This window comes from Heterodontus francisci, chromosome 3 (assembly GCF_036365525.1).
Source record: "Heterodontus francisci isolate sHetFra1 chromosome 3, sHetFra1.hap1, whole genome shotgun sequence".
Lineage (NCBI taxonomy): Eukaryota > Metazoa > Chordata > Chondrichthyes > Heterodontiformes > Heterodontidae > Heterodontus > Heterodontus francisci.
Window position 1 is genome coordinate 200933594 of NC_090373.1, and position 22277 is coordinate 200955870.

Below are 22277 nucleotides of genomic sequence, written 5' to 3' on the forward strand. Positions count from 1 at the left end.
GCTTTAATTGTTCCGAGGCGGGACTTCCACCCACTTGAGGGAGGAAGTCCCGCCTCATTGAGCAGCCAGCCAAACATCGGGCAGGCCACTCTTAGTTTCAGCAGCGCCACCGGGAGTGGTGGCCACTGCTGGGACTGCAGCCCAGCGGAGGACATGGAGCCAGGAGTCCAGGTAAGTTAGGGTCGCTGGGCTAATCGGTTGCTCCCCGGCGAGTCAATGATGGTCATTTGGGGGGGGGGGGGGGGGCAGAGGGAGGGTGGTGTTTCGGGACATGGGGGTGGTTGGGCAAGTGGGGGGGCCGTCAATCAGGCACTCTGTACCCATTTGTCCGGCCCCACCTCCCCCCTCCCAGTGCACTGAGAGGCCGCCAGATTTCACTGGGCGGCCTTTCACGTCTCCCGGATGCCCGCTTGCTGTGGGTAAAATCCCCATGGAGGAGGGCGAATGCCCTTAAGTGGACATTAAGTGGCCACTTAAGGGCCTTGATTGGCCGGCGGCGGGTGGCTCATTTCTCACCACCAACCAACTCCCCACCCCACCCCCCCACTCCACCCCACCACCGACCCACGTAAAGTTGGGCCGGGGCGCAGGTGAGAGCAGGTTGGGAAGGCCTCCCAGAACCTCCCGCTCAATTTTACAGCACCCGCCCCGCCACCATCCGGCTCGTTGGGGTGGCATAAAATTCTGGCCATGTTGTCGAAGCTTTATCTCTTGCACTCATCAGGATAATCCCTTCACCTGTTGCTCAAATTCTATCAAACATGTCCCTTCAACTGTTCACAACGGGCAAGTTACAGGTTGTGCTCAACCAGCCCGTGCTTGCAAAATTCCAAACACAGTGTCAAACATTAGATGTAAGGGAAAACAACAACTTTATATTGTATGAGAAGAGACTGCTGATTGGTTAGCAAATGGACTTCGATTTATAGAGGCGATGCCATGGAGAATGCACCAGTTTATGTGACTGACAGTTAATTGCCAAGCTTTGTTTGAAAATTAAACCAGGCAGCTTGACTCTGATTGGTCAAGGCATTGCCCTGAGGAATGAACCAGCGAATGGGTGTCACTTATTTTGTTTAGCTGAAACAGGCGCAATGTGTGTACAGGTTCTTTCTGTCTACAAACAACAGGGCCCTGTGTATTAATATATGTAGCTTCTAGTAAGAGCAAATGCGCCACACAGCGAGCCATACTAACAATCTTAAATTGGTGGTCAGTGTAATTCTGAGCACTCTGAGGATTATTTCGCAAATATTGTCCAATGTCGCAATCACATCTAATGTTTGACACTGTGTTTGGAATTTTGCAAGCACGGGCTGGTTGAGCACAACCTGTAACTTGCCCGTTGTGAACAGTTGAAGGGACATGTTTGATAGAATTTGAGCAACAGGTGAAGGAAGCTGTTTCATGTTGCTATCACGTAGTAACAACATGTGTGGTGTTTGTCACTAACAGGATGCTACCATCAAGCCAAAAAAGAGGTCCTGTCTATCATACAAATGAGTAATGTGATATATGAATTTTAATGCAGGTGTGATGCTATGCATAGAGGCCATACATCCCAAAGACTGATGGATCATATCACACAGCATGGTGGGAGAAGGGGGACAAATCACAGAGCTCACAGATTGAGGTGGGAGGAGGGGGACAGATAACCGAGCTTGGCGACTGAGGCAGGGGGAAGAGGAATAGATCACAGAGATGGGAGATTGAGGGGGAGCAGGGGGACAGACCACAGAGATGGGAGATTGAGGCGGGAGGAGGGGGGCAGATCACAGAGGTTGGAGATTGATGAGGGGGGGAGGGGGACAATCACAGAGCTCAGAGAGTGAGGCAGGAGGAGTGGGATAGATCACTGAGTTCGGGGGTTGAAGTCGGGGATGGGGTGCAGACCACAGAGCTTGGAAGTTGTGGCGGGGGAGGGGGCAGATCACAGAGCTCAGAGATTGATGCGCGGAGAGGGTGACAGATCACAGAGCTCAGAAATTGCAGCGGGGGAAGGAGACAGATCACAGAGCTCGGAGACTGAGTTGGCAGGATTCAACAGAGGACAGAGCTGGGAGATTGACCCGGGAGGAGCAGGAAAGATCACAGAGCTCGGAGATTGAGTCGTGAGGAGGGTGACAGATCACAGAGCTCGGAGATTGAGGTGGGAGGAGGCGGACAGATAAGAGACTTTGGAGATTGGCGCGGGACGGGGGGGACAGATCACAGAGCTCGGAGACTGAGTTGGGAGGAGGGGGACAGATCACGGACTTAGGAGATTGGCGCGGGACGAGGGGGACAGATCATAGAGCTCGGAGATTGTTGGGAGGAGGACAGATCACAGAGCTCAGAGAATGAGTCGGGAGGAGGAGGACATATAACAGAGCTCAGAGATTGTGGTGGGTGGAGGCAGGCAGATCACAGAGCTCCGAGACTGAGCTGGGAGGATTAAACAGATCAAATGCTCAGAGATTGAGTCCGGAGGGAGCAGGACAGATTATATAGTTCAGAGATTGACTCCAGAGTGAGGGTGACAGATCACAGAGATCGGAGATTGAGTTGGGATAATTCAACAGAGCACAGAGCTGGGAGATTGACTCCAGAGGAGGGGGACAGATCACAGTGGCGGAGATTGGGTCGGGAGGAGGGGGACAGGTCACAGAGCTCGGAGATTGAGGCGGGAGGAAGTGGACAGATCACAGAGCTCGGAGATTGGGTCGGGAGGAGAGGACAGATCACAGAGATCGGAGATTGGGTCGGCAGGAGGGGGACAGATCACAGAGCTCGGAGATTGGGTCGGGAGGAAGCGGACAGATCACAGAGCTCGGAGATTGGGACTAGGGAACGGGGACAGATCATAGAGCTCGGAGATTGGTCAGGAGGAGGGGGACAAATCACAGAGCTCGGAGATAGGGTCGGCAGGAGAGGACAGATCACAGAGCTCGGAGATTGGGTCGGGAGGAGAGGACAGATCACAGAGCTCGGAGATCGGGTCGTGGGGAGGGGGACAGATCACAGAGCTCGGAGATTGGGTCGGGAGGAGGGGACAGATCACAGAGCTCGGAGATTGGGTGGGGAGGAGGGGACAGATCACAGAGCTCAGAGATTGGGTCGGGAGGAGAGGGACAGATCACAGAGCTCGGAGATCGGGTCGTGGGGAGGGGGACAGATCACAGAGCTCGGAGATTGGGTCGGGAGGAGGGGGACAGATCACAGAGCTCGGTGATTGGGTCGGGAGGAGGGGGACAGATCACAGAGCTCGGTGATTGTCGGGAGGAGGGGGACAGATCACAGAGCTCGGAGATTGAGTCGGGAGGAGGGGGACAGATCACAAAGCTCGGAGATTGAGTCGGGAGGAGGGGGACAGATAACAGAGCTCGGAGATTGAGTCGGGAGGAGGGGGACAGATCACAAGAGCTCGGAGATTGGGTCGGGAGGAGGGGTGCAGATCACAGAGCTCGGAGATTGGGTCGGGAGGAGGGGGGCAGATCACAGAGCTCGGAGATTGAGTCGGGAGGAAGGGGACAGATCACAGAGCTCGGAGATTGAGTCGGGAGGAGGGGGACAGATCACAGAGCTCGGAGATTGAGTCGGGAGGAGGGAGACAGATCACAGAGCTCAGAGATTGAATCGGGAGGAGGGGGACAGATCACAGAGCTCGGAGATTGAGTCGGGAGGAGGGAGACAGATCACAGAGCTCGGAGATTGAATCGGGAGGAGGGGGACAGATCACACAGCTCGGCGATTGAGTCGGGAGGAGATGGACAGATCACAGAGCTCGGAGATTGGGTCGGGAGGAGGGGGACCGATCACAGAACTCGGCAATTGAGTCGGGAGGAGGGGGACAGATCACAGAGCTCAGAGATTGGGTCGGGAGGAGGGGGACCGATCACAGAGCTCAGAGATTGGTTCGGGAGGATGGGGACAGATCACAGAGCTCAGAGATTGGTTCGGGAGGATGGGGACAGATCACAGAGCTCGGAGACTGAGATGGGAAACAGAACAGAGCTCATCGAGTGAGGCGGGAAACATAGAACAGAGCTCGGCGATTGAGTTGGGAGGAGGTGGACAGATCACAGAGCTCGGAGATTGGGTCGGGAGGAGGGGGACCGATCACAGAACTCGGCGATTGAGTCGGGAGGAGGGGGACAGATCACAGAGCTCGGAGATTGGGTCGGGAGGAGAGGACAGATCACAGAGCTCTGAGATCGGGTCGTGGGGAGGGGGACAGATCACAGAGCTCGGAGATTGGGTCGTGTGGAGGGGACCGATGACAGAGCTCGGCGATTGGGTCGTGTGGAGGGGACCGATCACAGAGCTCGGAGATTGGGTCGTGTGGAGGGCACCGATCACAGAGCTCGGCGATTGGGTCGGGAGGAGAGGACAGATCACAGAGCTCGGAGATTGGGTCGGGAGGACAGGACAGATCACAGAGCTCGGAGATTGGGTCGGGAGGAGGGGGACAGATCACAGAGCTCAGAGATTGGGTCGGGAGGAGGGGGACCGATCACAGAGCTCAGAGATTGGTTCGGGAGGATGGGGACAGATCACAGAGCTCAGAGATTGGTTCGGGAGGATGGGGACAGATCACAGAGCTCGGAGACTGAGATGGGAAACAGAACAGAGCTCGTCGAGTGAGGCGGGAAACATAGAACAGAGCTCGGCGATTGAGTTGGGAGGAGGGGGACCGATCACAGAACTCGGCGATTGAGTCGGGAGGAGGGGGACAGATCACAGAGCTTGGAGATTGGGTCGGGAGGAGAGGACAGATCACAGAGCTCTGAGATCGGGTCGTGGGGAGGGCGACAGATCACAGAGCTCGGAGATTGGGTCGTGTGGAGGGGACCGATGACAGAGCTCGGAGATTGGGTCGTGTGGAGGGCACCGATCACAGAGCTCGGCGATTGGGTCGGGAGGAGAGGACAGATCACAGAGCTCGGAGATTGGGTCGGGAGGACAGGACAGATCACAGAGCTCGGAGATTGGGTCGGGAGGAGAGGACAGATCACACAGCTCGGAGATCGGGTCGTGGGGAGGAGGACAGATCACAGAGTTCAGAGATTGGGTCGTGTGGAGGGGACCGATCACAGAGCTCGGCGATTGGGTCGGGAGGAGAGGGACAGCTCACAGAGCTCGGAGATTGGGTCGGGAGGAGAGGGACAGCTCACAGAGCTCGGAGATTGGGTCGGGAGGAGGGGGACCGATCACAGAGCTCAGAGATTGGTTCGGGAGGATGGGGACAGATCACAGAGCTCGGAGAATGAGTCGGGAGGAGGGGGACAGATCACAGAGCTCGGAGATTGGGTCGGGAGGAGGGGACCGATCACAGAGCTCGGAGATTGGGTCGGGAGGAGGGGGACAGATCACAGATCACAGAGCTCGGAGATTGGGTCAGGAGGAGGGGACCGATCACAGAGCTCGGAGAATGAGTCGGGAGGAGGGGGACAGATCACAGATCACAGAGCTCGGAGATTGGGTCGGGGGGAGGGAACCGATCACAGAGCTCGGAGAATGAGTCGGGAGGAGGGGGACAGACCACAGAGCTCGGAGATTGGGTCGGGAGGAGGGGGACAGATCACAGAGCTCGGAGATTGGGTCGGGAGGAGGGGGACAGATCACAGAGCTCGGAGATTGGGTCGGGAGGAGGGGGACAGATCACAGAACTCGGAGATTGAGTCGGGAGGAGGGGGACAGCTCACAGAGCTTGGAGATTGAGTCTAGAGGAGGGGGACAGATCACAGATCTCGGATATTGAGGCGGGACAAGGGGAACAGATCACAGAGCTCGGAGATTGGGTTGGGAGGAGGGTGACAAATCACCGAGTTCGGAGATTGGATCGGTAGGAGGGGGACCGATCACAGAGCTCGGAGACTGGGTCGGCAGGAGGGGGTCAGAACACAGAGCCCGGAGGTTGGGTCGGGAGGAGGGGGACAGATCACAGAGCTCGGAGATTGAGTCAGGAGCAGGGGGACAGATAACAGAGCTCAGAGATTGGGTCGGGGGGAGGGGGAGAGATCATAGAGCTTGGACATTGTGTCGGGAGGAGGGGAACAGATCACAGAGCTCGGATTGAGTCTAGAGGAGGGGGACAGATCATAGAGCTCGGAGATTGAGTCTAGAGGAGGGGGACAGATCACAGATCTCGGAGATTGAGGAGGGAGGATGAGGACAGATCACAGAGCACGGACATTGGGTCGGTAGGAGGGGGACAGATCATAGAGCTCGGAGATTGGGTTGGGAGGACGGGGACAACACAACGAGATCAGAGATTGGATCGGGAGGAGGGCGACAGATCACAGAGCTCGGAGACTGGGTCGGGAGGAGTGGGTCAGAGCACAGAGCTCGGAGACTGAGGCGGTAAAACCGAGACAGATCACAGAGCTCAGAGATTGAGCCAGGAAAAGGAGAGATGACAGAGCTCGGAGTTTGGGTCAGGAGGAGGGGGACAGATCATAGATCTCGGAGATTGAGCCGGGAGGAGCGGGACAGAACACAGAGCTCGGAGAATGGGTCGGGAAGTGGGGCACAGATAACAGAGCTCAGAGATTGAGTCAGGAGGAGGATAGATGACAGAGCTCGGAGACTGGGTCGGGAGGAGGGGGACAGATCACAGAGCTCGGAGTTTGGGTCAGGAGGAGGGGGACAGAAGACAGAGCTCAGAGGTTGAGCCGGGAGGAGGATAGTTGGGAGAGTTCGGTGATTGGGTTGGGAGGAGGGAGACAGACCACAGAGCTCAGAGCTTGGGTCGGGAGGAGGGGGACAGATCACAGAGCTCGGAGATTGGGTCAGGAGGAGGGGGACAGATCACAGAGCTCGGAGATTGAGGTGGGAGGAAGGGGACAGATCACAGTGCGCGGAGATTGGGTCGGGAGGAGGGGAACAGATCACAGAGCTCGGAGATTGGGTTGGGAGGAGGGGGACAAATCGCCGAGATCGGAGATAGGCTCGGTAGGAGGGGGACAGATCACAGAGCTCGGAGACTTGGTCGGGAGGAGGGGTCAGATCACAGAGCCCGGAGACTGAGGCGGGAGGAGGGGGTCAGATCACAGAGCTCGGAGATTGAGTCGGGAGGAGGGGGACAGAACACAGAGCTCGGAGATTGGATCGCGAGGAATGGGACAGATCACAGAGCTCGGAGATTGAGGCGGGACAAGGGGAACAGTTCACAGAGCTCGGAGATTGGGTTGGGAGGAGGGTGAATAATCACCGAGATCGGAGATTGGATCGGTAGGAGGGGGACCGATCACAGAGCTCGGAGACTGGGTCGGCAGTAGGGGGTCAGAACACAGAGCCCGGAGGCTGGGTCGGGAGGAGGGGGACAGATCACCGAGCTCGGAGATTCAGTCAGGAGCAGGGGGACAGATAACTGAGCTCGGAGATTGGGTCGGGAGGAGGGGAGAGATCCAGAGCTCGGAGATTGTGTCGGGAGGAGGGGGACAGATCACAGAGCTCGGAGATTGAGTCTAGAGGAGGGGGACAGATCACAGATCTCGGAGATTGAGGCGGGAGGATGAGGACAGATCACAGAGCACGGACATTGGGTCGGTAGGAGGGGGACAGATCATAGAGCTCGGAGTTTGGGTCGGGAGGATGAGGACAGATCACAGAGCTCGGAGACTGGGTCGGGCGGAGTGGGTCAGAGCACAGAGCTCGGAGACTGAGGCGGTAAGACCGAGACAGATCACAGAGCTCAGAGATTGAGCCAGGAGGAGGATAGATGACAGAGCTCGGAGACCGGGTCGGGAGGAGGGGGACAGATCATAGATCTCGGAGATTGAGCCGGGAGGAGCGGGACAGAACACAGAGCTCGGAGAATGGGTCAGGAAGTGGGGCACAGATAACAGAGCTCGGAGATTGAGGAAAGAGCAGTGGGACAGATCACAGAGCTCGCAGATTGGGTCGGGAGGAGGGCGACTGATCACAGAGCTCGGAGATTGAGGCGGGAGGAGGGGGACAGATCACATAGCACGGACATTGGGTCGGGAGGAGGAGGACAGGTCACAGAGCTCGGAGATCAAGTCAGGAGGAGGATAGATGACAGAGCCGGAGACTGGGTCGGGAGGAGGGGGACAGATCACAGAGCTCGGAGATTGAGTTTCGAGGAGGGCGACAGTTCACAGATCTCGGAGTTTGAGGCGGGAGGAGGGGGACAGATCAGAGCACGGACATTGGGTCGGGAGGAGGGGGACAGATCACAGAGCTCGGAGATTGAGTCAGAAGCAGGGGGACAGATAACAGAGCTCGGAGATTGGGTCGGGAGGAGGGGAGAGATCCAGAGCTCGGAGATTGTGTCAGGGGGAGGGGGACAGATCACAGAGCTGGAGATTCTGTCAGGTGGAGGGGCACAGATCATAGAGCTTGGAGACTGGGGCGGGAGGAAAGAGACAGATCACATAGCTCTGAGATTGGATCGCGATGAGGGGGACAGATCACAGAGCTCGGAGACTGTCAGGAGGAGGGGGGCAGATCACAGAGCTCGGAGTTTGATCCGGGAGGTGGATAGTTGAGAGAGTTCGGAGATTGGGTTGGGAGGAGGGGGACAGATTACAGAGCTCAGAGTTTGGGTCAGGAGGAGGGGGACAGAAGACAGAGCTCAGAGGTTGAGCCGGGAGGAGGATAGTTGGGAGAATTCGGTGATTGTGTTTGGAGCAGGGAGACAGACCACAGAGCTCAGAGCTTGGGTCGGGAGGTGGGGGACAGATCACAGAGCTCGGAGATTGGGTCAGGAGGAGGGGGACAGATCACGGAGCTCGGAGATTGAGGCGGGAGGAAGGGGACAGATCACACTGCTCGGAGATTGGGTCGGGAGGAGGGGAACAGATCACAGAGCTCGGAGATTGGGTTGGGAGGTGGGTGACAAATCACCGAGATCGGAGATTGGATCGGTAGGAGGGGGACCGATCACAGAACTCGGAGACTGGGTCGGCAGGAGAGGGTCAGAACACAGAGCCCGGAGGCTGGGTCAGGAGGAGGGGGACAGATCACAGAGCTCGGAGATTGAGTCTAGAGGAGGGGGACAGATCACAGATCTCGGAGATTGAGGCGGGAGGATGAGGACAGATCACAGAGCACGGACATTGGGTCGGTAGGAGGGGGACGGATCATATAGCTCGGAGATTGGGTCGGGAGGAGGGGGACAGATCACAGAGCTCGGAGATTGGGTTGGGAGGACGGGGACAAATCAACGAGATCGGAGATTGGATCGGGAGGAGGGCGACAGATCACAGAGCTCGGAGACTGGGTCGGGAGGAGTGGGTCAGAGCACAGAGCTCGGAGACTGAGGCGGTAAGCCCGAGACAGATCACAGAGCTCAGAGATTGAGCCAGGAGGAGGATAGATGACAGAGCTCGGAGACTGGGTCGGGAGGAGGGGGACAGATCATAGATCTCGGAGATTGAGCTGCGAGGAGCGGGACAGAACACAGAGCTCGGAAAATGGGTCGGGAAGTGGGGCACAGATAACAGAGCTTGGAGATTGGGTCGGGAGGAGGGCGACTGATCACAGAGCTCGGAGATTGTGTCGGGAGGAGGGGGAGTTCACAGAACCTGTAGTTTCAGTCCGCAGGAGGGACAGATCACAGAGCTTGGAGATGAGGCGGGAGGAGGGGGACAGATCACAGAGCTCGGAGATTGGATCGGGAGAACAGAGACAGATCACAGTGCTCTGAGATTGAGTAGGGAGTAGGGGTCAGGTCACAGAGATCAGAGATTGGATCGCGAGGAATGGGACAGATCACAGAGCTCGGAGATTGAGGCGGGACAAGGGGAACAGTTCACAGAGCTCGGAGATTGGGTTGGGAGGAGGGTGACAAATCACCGAGATCGGAGATTGGATCGGTAGGAGGGGGACCGATCACAGAGCTCGGAGACTGGGTCGGCAGGAGGGGGGCAAACACAGAGCCCGGAGGCTGGGTCGGGAGGAGGGGGACAGATCACAGAGCTCGGAGATTGAGTCAGAAGCAGGGGGACAGATAACAGAGCTCGGAGATTGGGTCGGGAGGAGGGGAGAGATCCAGAGCTCGGAGATTGTGTCAGGGGGAGGGGGACAGATCACAGAGCTGGAGATTCTGTCAGGTGGAGGGGCACAGATCACAGAGCTTGGAGACTGGGGCGGGAGGAAAGAGACAGATCACATCGCGCTGAGATTGGATCGCGATGAGGGGGACAGATCACCGAGCTCGGAGACTGTCAGGAGGAGGGGGACAGATCACAGAGCTCGGAGTTTGATCCGGGAGGTGGATAGTTGAGAGAGTTCGGAGATTGGGTTGGGAGGAGGGGGACAGACCACAGAGCTCAGAGCTTGGGTCGGGAGGTGGGGGACAGATCACAGAGCTCGGAGATTGGGTCAGGAGGAGGGGGACAGATCACAGAGCTCGGAGATTGGGTCAGGAGGAGGGGGACAGATCACAGAGCTCGGAGATTGGGTCAGGAGGAGGGGGACAGATCACAGAGCTCGGAGATTGAGGCGGGAGGAAGGGGACAGATCACACTGCTCGGAGATTGGGTCGGGAGGAGGGGAACAGATCACAGAGCTCGGAGATTGGGTTGGGAGGAGGGGGACAAATCGCCGAGATCGGAGATCGGCTCGGTAGGAGGGGGACAGATCACAGAGCTCGGAGATTGAGTCGGGAGGAGGGGGACAGAACACAGAGCTTGGAGTTTGGGTCGGGAGGAGGGGGGAGATCACGGAGACTGGGGCGGGAGGAGTGGGACAAATCACAGAGCTCGGAGATTGGATCGGGAGGATAGAGACAGATCACGTAGCTCTGAGATTGAGTCGAGAGTAGGGGGAAAGATCACAGAGCTCGGAGATTGGATCGCGAGGAGGGGGACAGATCACAGAGCTTGGAGACTGGGTCGGGAGGAGGGGGACAAAGCACAGCGGTCGGAGAGTGGATCTGGAAGAGGGGGACAGATCACAGAGCTTCGTGATTGAGTCGGGAGGAGTGGGTCAGATCACAGAGCTCCGAGATTGAGGCGGGAGGAGGGGGACAGATCACAGAGCTCGGAGACTGAGGCGGGAGGAGGGGGACAGATCACAGAGCTCAGAGAATGAGTCGGCAGGTGGAGGACAGATCACAGAGCTCGGATTGGGTTGGGGGGAGAGGGACAGATTACAGATCTCGGAGATTAATTGAGGAGGAGGGGGACAGATCACAGAGTTTGGAGATTGGTTTGGGAGGAGGGGGACAGATCACAGAGTTTGGAGATTGGGTTGGGAGGAGGGGGACAGATCACAGAGCTTGGAGATTGGGTCGGGAGGAGGGGGACAGATCACAGACGTCAGAGATTGAGTCGGGAGGAGGGGGACAGTTGACAGAGCTCGCAGATTGTATCGGGAGGAGGAGGATGGATGACAGACATTGGAGATTGAAAGTGGTGACGGGGACAGATGACAGAACTCGGAGGTTGAGGTGAGGGGAGGAGGACAGATCACAGAGCTCGGAGATTGAGGTGGGGGTAGGGAGACAGTTCTCAGAGCTCGGAGATTGAAGCCGATGGAGGAGGACAGATCACAGAGCTTGGCGATTGAGGTGGGAGGAGGAGGACAGATCACAGAGCTTGGAGATTGAGATGGGAGGAGGAGGTCAGATTGCAGAGCTCGTAGATTGAGGTGGGGTGAGGGAGACAGTTCACAGAGCTTGGAGATTGAAGCCGAGGGAGGAGGACAGATCACAGAGCTCAGAGATTGATGCGGGAGGAGGTCGTCACATCACGGAGCTCAGAGATTAAGGCGCTGGGAGGAGGAAAGATCACAGAGCTCGGAGATTGAGGTGGGGGCAGGGAGACAGTTCTCAGAGCTCGGAGATTGAAGCCGAGAGAGGAGGACAGATCACAGAGCTTGGCGATTGAGGTGGGAGGAGGAGGACAGATCACAGAGCTTGGAGATTGAGGTGGGAGGAGGAGGACAGATCACAGAGCTTGGCGATTGAGGTGGGAGGAGGAGGACAGATCACAGAGCTCGGAGATTGAGGTGGGGTGAGGGATACAGTTCACAGAGCTCGGAGAATGAAGCCGAGGGAGGAGGACAGATCACAGAGCTTGGCGATTGAGGTGGGAGGAGGAGGACAGATCACAGAGCTTGGAGATTGAGGTGGGAGGAGGAGGACAGATCACAGAGCTCAGAGATTGATGCGGGAGGAGGTCGTCATATCACGGAGCTCAGAGATTAAGGCGCTGGGAGGGGGACAGATCACAGAGCTCGGAGATTAGTCAGGTGGAGGATGGTTCACAGTGCTCAGAGACTGAGGCACTGCGAGGGGGACAAATCATGGAGCTCAGAGATTAAGGCGCTGCGAGGGTGACAGATCACAGTGCTTGGAGACTGTGACAGGAGAAGGAGGAAAGATCACAAAGCTCAGAGATTAAGGAGCTGGAAGGGGGGCAGATCACAGAACTCAGAGATTGAGGCAGGTTTTAAGAATCTTTTAAGAGCAAATAAAACATTAAAAATTAAATCTAGATAAGTTTGTACTTCTAGTTCCCTTCCTTCGGTGATCTCAAGAACATGAATGTAGTCATTTTTAGCGATGCTTCATATGTTAAACTTCCTGATACATATTCCGGTGCAGCTGGTTTCATAATATGTATGATGGGTGTGCCTTGGAAATACTGCCCTTTAGCTTGGGAAGCTAAGAAAACAGAAAGGGTTGTTAAACGTACTTTGGCTGCCAAAACACTGGCTTTTGTGGAGACAATGATATGGGAATGTATTTGTTGAATATTTTAAGTGAGATTCTGTACAACTAAATACTGAAGATAGTATACCCATTGCATGTTCTGTCGATAACTGTGGGATAATGCTCATGCTACACAAAGTGTCAGTGAGAAAAGGTTACCGATTAACCTTGCTACTTGAAACAAGTACGGGATAGAAAGGAAATCTCCAAAAGTAAATGTGTGGATGCAAGTCATCAACTGTCGGATTGTTTTATACATATACGAAGAAATTGTTAGGGGTCCTAGAGGAGGAGCATCTCGCAAGTTAATGCTTTGAACAGAATACAAGGGTTTTTGATTGAATTTGTTTTGGATTCTTTTGTGTACATGCGAAGTCCAGTTTTTAGTTAAAGATAGAGAAAGGAATCTGTTAATTGTATATTAATTGTGTTTAAATGTATGCAGGTGGCAGGCATTAACTGGGGATTCACTTGTCCTCTTATAAATAGAAGCAGATTGAAACTGTGAGGCTGGGGTTAGGAAATACATATTTTTACTGTGTATCTCTGTAAATAAATGCTTATAAAAATGATTGGCTCCAATTCTATGGCTTTCTGGAATGTAACATTCAGGACTGATATAGGACAAGCAGTCTGACAATTTAGAGACAGTGGAGGGGTAATATATGCAAATATCACAAAGGTTGGACATTCAGGTGGAATGAGAGGAGCATCTCTGTGACAGGTAGAAGTCCTGACCTGGTTGAGATAGCAACAATGGGTAAATCTAGGCTGAAATTTTACCTGATCTCCCCACTCATTGATAACTGGCATGTTGATATCATCAACAAATATAGTCATTTTCCGTCCACTTGGAGGCCCATATGTACTCCCTACACGCTTTTCCACGTAACTTTCAACAGTTCTCTGCAAAGAAAAGTATTTATTGCTATTATTTGTAGAAACTAGTGACAGAGAATTTTTCAAGATTTGGACATAATTGCACAAAAGAAGATTCAATGTTAAAAAAGACATATCTGTGTAATTTTACATAAAATATAGGGGCTGAATTAATGCTGGAGTTCTGATCGCCTACTGTAACTTGAGCAGAATATCCCCAGAATCCTTTTTCCTTTTGAATGCATATAGGCTGTCAGCTTTGGAAACAAGCCCATTTGTTCTGTCTCCCTTTTCTCTCTTTTGGACTGTTCTCTCCTGTCTCCTCCCTTTACTGTCAAACCAGTCATGGCACCTGCAATTTTTCCTGTCTGAAGTATTTTGCCCAATTGCAGATAAGGCCATCTATGTCCACTTCCTCATGTACCTAATTATTTACATCCCTCACACACAACCTTCCCAGAGCTGGATTAAGCATTTTTGACGCTCTAGGCACCAGGAAGAATCCGGGAACTGTCCTTACCCTTATCCACCATGCATCTGAATACAAACATGCAGCAAAATGCACAAAGAAATAAGCCATAGAATGGTTACACACTGCTTTAATAATACTGTATATCATATCACAATACTCTGTTTAAATGAAACAGCTTGGAGGAGCTGTAATTTCCTCCAGTTGAACACGGGAAAGACTGAATCATGTACCACTCACAGACTACTGTTTCAGGCTGAACCAAACTGTTCTCAATATTGGTGTCCTTTTCGCCATAAGCTGAGCTTCTGACCCCCTATGCTCTCCATTACAAAGATTGCTTCCTACCGCCTCTATGATACTTCCTCATCTCGACCCCTACTTCAGCCCATCTGCTGCTGAAATCATCAACCAGCCATTGTCATCACTAGATTTCACTCTTCCCAAACTCTCAGAACTTGTTTTCCATCCTCCACTCTCTATAAACTATGACTAATCCAATTGCTGTTTTTGTATATTATCTGTCCCACTGATCCATTATTTCTATCCACGCAGACCTATATTAACTCCCGATCCCCCAATTGCTCCAATTTATAATTCTCAACCTCATGTTTAAATACTTGCATGGCATTGTCCCTCCATATCTCTGGAGCCTCCTCTTGCCCTACAAAACCCCCAGAATTCTCTGTTCTTCTGACTCTGGCCTTGTGTATCCCTACTCCCTTCACCCCAACCTTGGCTGTTGTGCCTCCAGCTATCTAGGGGTCAACCCTCTGCAATTTCTCACTAAATTTCTCTGCACCAAAACCTTCACTTCCCTCTCATCCTTTAAAGCTCTCCTTAAAGCTTTTTTTTAGATTAGAGATACAGCACTGAAACAGGCCCTTCGGCCCACCGAGTCTGTGCCGACCATCAACCACCCATTTATACTAATCCTACATTCCTACCAAACATCCCCACCTGTCCCTATATTTCCCTTCCACCTACCTATACTAGTGACAATTTATAATGGCCAATTTACCTACCAACCTGCAAGTCTTTTGGCTTGTGGGAGGAAACCGGAGCACCCGGAGAAAACCCACGCTGACACAGGGAGAACTTGCAAACTCCACACAGGCAGTACCCAGAATCGAACCCGGGTCCCTGGAGCTGTGAGGCTGCAGTGCTAACCACTGCGCCACTGTGCCGCCCTATAATACCCTCATTTTACCCTCATAATATCCCTTTTGGTGGCTTAGCAAATATTTCTGCCCTTCTGAAGCAGCCATGGCACATTTTTCTGCATTTCAATGCAAATTGTCATTGCCTTTGTGGTTACAGGGGGCCAGGCGAAACCCCAAATAAATCCCTTAAATTTTCAACCTGTGAAATGTGTGCGATGTGTTGGAATTGTCTGAAGGAGATAAAAATTACATTTGGTACAGACCAGGGTTATATATTAGGAAATTGTTTTGTTCTGTCTTCACAAAGGAGGACACAAATATCATACCAGAAATGTTGGGGAACACAGGGCTTAGTGAGAGAGAGGAACTGAAGGAAATCAGTATTAGTAGAGAAATGGTGTTGGGGAAATTGATAGGATTGAAGCCCGATAAATCCCCAGGGCCTGATGGTATGCATCCCAGAGTACTTAAGGAAGTGGCCCTAGAAATAGTGGATGCATTGCTGGTCACCTTCCAAGATTCTATAGACTCTAGAACAGTTCCTATCGATTGGAAGGTAGCTAATGTAACCCCACTCTTTCAAAAGGGAGGTAGAGAGAAAGCAGAGAATTATAGACCAGTCAGCCTGACGTCGGTAGTGCAGGAAATTCTAGTGTCCATTATCAAAGATTTTATAGCAGAACACTTAGAGAACAGTGGTAGAATCGGACAGAGTCAGCATGGTTTTACAAAAGGGAAATCATGCTTGACAAACCTTCTAGAATTCTTTGAGGATGTAACTAGTGCAGTTGATGAGAGGGAGCCAGTGGATGCGGTTTATTAGGACTTTCAGAAGACTTTCGACAAAGTCCCACATAAGAGATTAGCGTGTAAAATTAAAGTGCATGGGATTGGGGGTAGTGTATTGCGATGGATAGAAAATTGGTTGGCAGACAGGAAACAAAGAGTAGGGATAAATGGGTCCTTTTCCGAATGGCAGGCAGTGAATATTGGGATAACGCAGGGATCGGTGCTTGGACCCCAGCTATTCACAATATATATTAATGATTTAGATGAGGGAACTAAATGTAATATCTCCAAATTTACAGATGACACAAAACTGGGTGGGAGGGTGAGTTGTGAGGAGGATGCAGAGAGGCTTCAGGGTGATCTGGACAAGTTGAGTGGGTGGGCTAATGCATGGCAGATGCAATATTCTTTTGGGCCTCCTTATCTCGAGAGACAATGGATACGCGCCTGGAGGTGGTCAGTGGTTTGTGAAGCAGCGCCTGGAGTGGCTATAAAGGCCAATTCTGGAGTGACAGGCTCTTCCACAGGTGCTGCAGAGAAATTTGTTTGTTGGGGCTGTTGCACAGTTGGCTCTCCCCTTGCGCCTCTGTCTTTTTTCCTGCCAACTACTAAGTCTCTTCGACTCGCCACAATTTAGCCCTGTCTTTATGGCTGCCCGCCAGCTCTGGCGAATGCTGGCAACTGACTCCCACGACTTGTGATCAATGTCACACGATTTCATGTCGCGTTTGCAGACGTCTTTATAACGGAGACATGGACGGCCGGTGGGTCTGATACCAGTGGCGAGCTCGCTGTACAATGTGTCTTTGGGGATCCTGCCATCTTCCATGCGGCTCACATGGCCAAGCCATCTCAAGCGCCGCTGACTCAGTAGTGTGTATAAGCTGGGGATGTTGGCCGCTTCAAGGACTTCTGTGTTGGAGATATAGTCCTGCCACCTGATGCCAAGTATTCTCCGAAGGCAGCGAAGATGGAATGAATTGAGACGTCGCTCTTGGCTGGCATACGTTGTCCAGGCCTCGCTGCCGTAGAGCAAGGTACTGAGGACACAGGCCTGATACACTCGGACTTTTGTGTTCCGTGTCAGTGCGCCATTTTCCCACACTCTCTTGGCCAGTCTGAACATAGCAGTGGAAGCCTTACCCATGCGCTTGTTGATTTCTGCATCTAGAGACAGGTTACTGGTGATAGTTGAGCCTAGGTAGGTGAACTCTTGAACCACTTCCAGAGCGTGGTCGCCAATATTGATGGATGGAGCATTTCTGACATCCTGCCCCATGATGTTCGTTTTCTTGAGGCTGATGGTTAGGCCAAATTCATTGCAGGCAGACGCAAACCTGTCGATGAGACTCTGCAGGCATTCTTCAGTGTGAGATGTTAAAGCAGCATCGTCAGCAAAGAGGAGTTCTCTGATGAGGACTTTCCGTACTTTGGACTTCGCTCTTAGACGGGCAAGGTTGAACAACCTGCCCCCTGATCTTGTGTGGAGGAAAATTCCTTCTTCAGAGGATTTGAACGCATGTGAAAGCAGCAGGGAGAAGAAAATCCCAAAAAGTGTGGGTGCGAGAACACAGCCCTGTTTCACACCACTCAGGATAGGAAAGGGCTCTGATGAGGAGCCACCATGTTGAATTGTGCCTTTCATATTGTCATGGAATGAGGTGATGATACTTAGTAGCTTTGGTGGACATCCGATCTTTTCTAGTAGTCTGAAGAGACCACGTCTGCTGACGAGGTCAAAGGCTTTGGTGAGATCAATGAAAGCAATGTAGAGGGGCATCTGTTGTTCACGGCATATAATGTGGATAAATGTGCAGTTATCCACATTGGTAGCAAAAACAGGAAGGCAGATTATTACCTGAACGGTATAAACTGAGAGACGGGAATATGCAGCGAGACCTGGGTGTTCTCGTACACCAGTCGCTGAAGGTAAGCATGCAGGTGCAACAGGTGGTAAAAAAGACAAATGACCCCAGTTTGTAACCCACACAAACAGCGATGCTAAGCAAAGAAATTTGATTGTCATACAGAAACAACAATTTCAGGATGTGGCTACTTCACATTCCTTTGTTTCAGAAGAAGGTATTCAATCCTGGAATGCTTTTAAGGATAGGTATAAGATGGATTTCATTAACACCTATTGGCTTTGATGATTTGTCCTTTGTCTTAGACTGTTTGAAGACACAAAACACCAATCCTTTTTTCTTCAATCGCCATTTTGGAGCATTGTTCACTTTTTAAAAAATGGTTCATTTTTCATAACTCTTCAGAGTTAGTCCATGATTGTTGTATCATCGCACTTCTGATGTGCATGACAACTCCTCCAAAAAGGAAAAAATGAAATTCCTTGGATTTCATTTTCATGCTGTTTGTTTTTTTGGGTTTAGAAAGAGGGTGTCATGAAAGAGCTTCATTTTTAATTTTTTTGAGGACTTCTGTTTTAAAACTTAAAAGATTCCAGGGATGCATTTTTTCCCAAGTTCACTGAAAGGAGACTGAGATGTTGGGCTGAAACTTACGAATGGCGGCGCGTTTTGATATCGCCAGTCTTCCCGTGAGGAAGCGCTGTTGCTGAGCACATGATATTTCACACAGGGGCTCGGTTAAATGGGGGCAGAGCGGTCACCCCCAATGATGCAGAGGGGGCAGCCGCACCATCCCCAGCAACGATGTCCAACGCCAATGTGCAGGCGTGGCCGCCATTTTTAAAGAGCTTCAAGCCCTTCGGAAAAAACTGAATTTTTAAAGTGACGTTACTGTGGATTTTCTTTCAAAAAATAATTAAAAGTTGGAGGCCCTTTCCCAACCCCCCAATATTTTTTTGTTGGTCTATATCACTAACATTAACTATATTCCCATCCCTAACCTCCCCCCAACCTCGCCACAATTGCCCTACAACCCCTTCCCACCATCCCCACAGCCAAAAGAAATTGTTTTCCCCACTCCTTGCCTCCCCCACCACCCTGAAAATTTCACTCATCCCCTCCCCACCAGTGTCTCACCTCAGAACTACAAATGGAGTGCCGAAGTCAGGGGAGTTACGGCCAGGGGCCATAATATACGAGTGGGATGGCTGCCGGAACAAGGTAGGTTAATTTGAATGATTTTACCTTAATTATATTAAAAAGAAGGCTCCACCACTCGGCGGCCTGAGGCATTACACTGAGGCCTCACCGCCACTGGTAAAATACAGCAGGGCCTTCTCGGCATCGGGGGTTGTGGCAGGCCTCTCCCGGAAGAATTTTCCGGGCCATCCCGCCACAACCCCGACACCAGAGGCCTCATAAAATTCAGCCTGTTATGTTTGAAAACAACCTTTAGGCTTAGGCTCAATAAACAATCTAAACCTTGGTAACCTGGAAAAATTGCTTACAGAGAAGTGACATGTCAAGATTTATGAGGTTCTGACTGGATTTAGGGATTCGTTTCTGAGCTATTGGGCTGAATTTTACAGACCCCCCCGACATTGGGGGTCAAGGCGGGGGAGGGGGGGAGGTGAGGGTGCCGGAACATGCGTCCGGGAGAGAGCAATCATGCACCCCAATGCCACGAGGGCTCAGCCCAATATTACCGGCGGTGGCGAGGCCTCATGGTGGCGACGCCTCCCCCACCACCACTCAGCGATGGAACCACCATTAACATCTGTAAATAAATTTAAATCAATGAATTAATCATCTTTATATTTCTGCCGTCTGTCCTGGGGCAATATTTGTGCCACTGACACAAAGGCTTCAGTGCCTTTGGATCCCCGTCCGAGGAACTGAGAAGGAACACTGGTGGGGAGTGGGGAGGAGTTAAGTTTCTTAGTACAGGCAGGAGGGAGTGGGGTCAAAGTCATATCACTGGTGTCAGCGATGGTGTAAAAGTTTATGCACTTTGGGGAGAGGTGGTCAGATAGACAAGGTGTTTTTGGGGGAGAGGGCAAATAATTAATTCTGTTGCTATTGGGAGGGTGGGGGGAAGTTAAATTTATTTAATATTTTAATCCAATGTATCTTTAGATATTTAAATTGAATGGCAGGACTCAAAGCCCTTTAAAAATGGTGTTAGCACCTACGCACAGGCAGCTGACGCCATTGCCTGAGATGGACAGCCAGCCCCCTTCCCGTCATCGTTAGGCGGCGGGGGGCCCGGCTATTTAAATGAGCCGTCGTGCTTAATATTGCGGCGGCTCCTCGATGTGTGGCCCAGGCAGGCTGGCAGCATTGTTTTGCCCGTTCGGCAGCAGGAATGTAAATTTCAGCCCATTGTTTTGGTTCAGTCAGAGCGTGAGCTGTGTTTTAAAAGCAGTTGAAGATCAACCTGCCAATGACTAAACCTCCAGCTTATCTTCCCTGCACCTCTCTAAGATACCCTGAGAAGTCCAGTGTGTCAGCTCCTCTTTCCTCCTGTCTTTGAAAAAACCCTGTGAAAGCAGAGTGTGATAGCAGAAGCCCCTGATGTTGAATTTCTCCTGGGAAGCCTACCAGACTATTTCTTGACATCTCCAGAACGAACTGCCTCTGAAAAGATCCCTTTCATATACCTGGACGCCAGACCCAAAGAGACAACTGACATCCTTGCATATTTCTCTTATTTCTTCAATAATTAGCAAGTATCTGGCCAAAGTATTCTTTTTTGTCTTTTTCTTGTAACAGACCTCTGTGGAGAGAATTTCTGTATTTTTTCCATGTGTGTGAGTTTGTGGGGGATTTTAAAGGAACTTTCATATTTTAATCTGTGTGTTAATGTTTTTGCTCCATTACTGGATAAGTCTTGTTCTATGATAAGCTGATAATTTTGTTGTTTATTAAAGAAACCTGGTTGGTGGAGTTTATTCTGGGAGAACGAGGAGAGTATATAATTGACCGTATTGGTGACTGGGTAAACATTTAAATATATGTTGTGACCTGTGGAGAAGTGGAACTAGGAAAGACAGTGCACTCCTCCCACCTTGATCATAACAAGGGAAAAAGAAACAGTAAGACAGTTGAGGGTCACACCACTGTATACATTCATTTCATTCACTCCTCCATCTTACAACTGCGATAGCTGGCATTGCTTGTAACAGCCATTTGAGATTCAAGTCCAAGTTTTTTCTTCTGGCTCTATCACCCCCTTTGGGATTTTTGGGGCTTCCCCATCCCTCTGCAGTTGTACAGAAATTTGTTTTCTTCCCTTAGTTTCTTCATTCTCAGCAAACTGCTCTGGACCCCGCTAGGTACAATACTGTCCTTCATGTCAAGTCATTGCCCAGCAATAGGTCTGCCTCCTGCATAGGTAAGCTCAGTATGATTCCAAGTGTGGTGACCAACTTGCTCTGTAGGTAAATTTTAACCAAAGAAACTTTCAAGCATTTGCCAGTAAGCCATTTCACGAATACCATGGTATTTGTTCTGTTTTCCAGTGGCATTTTTGTCAGTTTGGATGCCAGTAGTATCTGAAAACCAGTAGTATCCCTGAGGATGCTTATCTCCATGTCTGGTGCCTGGGACACAAAAGAAGTCAGTTTCTTTTGCACAGAAAGTTCTGATATGTGCGCTGCTCTTGTGTTTATACTAGAACACAGGCTTATTACTTTCAAAGCCACAGACACAGGCTTGACTGCAGCACCTCCTGCCAGTTCACAGAATAACAGAATAATACAGTGCAAAAGAGGCCCTTCGGCCCATCGAGTCTGCACCGATGCATTAAAGACACCTGATCTGTCTACCTGTACTCCAGCTGTGGCCTTACCAAAGTTCTATACAACTCCAACATGACCTCCCTGCTTTTGTAATCTATGCCTCGATTGATAAAGGCAAGTGTCCCATATGCCTTTTTAACCACCCTATTAACCTGCCATTCTGCCTTCAGAGATCTGTGGACAAACACGCCAAGGTCCCTTTGTTCCTCGGAACTTCCCAGTGTCAGGCCATTCATTGAATACCGTGTCACATTACTCCTTCCATAGTGTATCACCTCACACTTCTCAGGGTTAATTTCCATCTGCCACATTTATGTCCATTTGACTATCCCGTCTACATCTTCCTGTAACCTAAGACACTCCACCTCACTGTTGACCACTCAGCCAATCTTTGTGTCATCCCCGAACTTACTGATCCTACCCCCCCAATAGTCATCTATGTCATTTATATAAATGACAAACAATAGGGGACCCAGCACAGATCCCTGTGGTATGCCACTGGACACTGGCTTCCAGTCACTAAAACAGCCGTCTGTCATCACTCTCTGTCTCCTACAGCTAAGCCAATTTTGATTCCACCTTATCAAGTTACCCTGTATCCCATGTGCATTTGCTTTCTTGAAAAGTCTCCCATGTGGGACCTTGTCA

General features: G+C 51.5%; 1 protein-coding gene across 1 annotated transcript in view; it reads right to left on the reverse strand.

Moving 5' to 3' along the window:
• The window catches only part of LOC137367179 (dynein axonemal heavy chain 8-like), a 2062041-nt gene that overhangs the window by 609060 nt on the left and 1430704 nt on the right, over positions 1-22277 (reverse strand). Inside the window, exon 81 of the mRNA XM_068028615.1 lies at positions 13448-13570. Coding sequence (XP_067884716.1) covers positions 13448-13570 — 123 coding nt within the window. The remainder of the gene's footprint in view (positions 1-13447; positions 13571-22277) is intronic.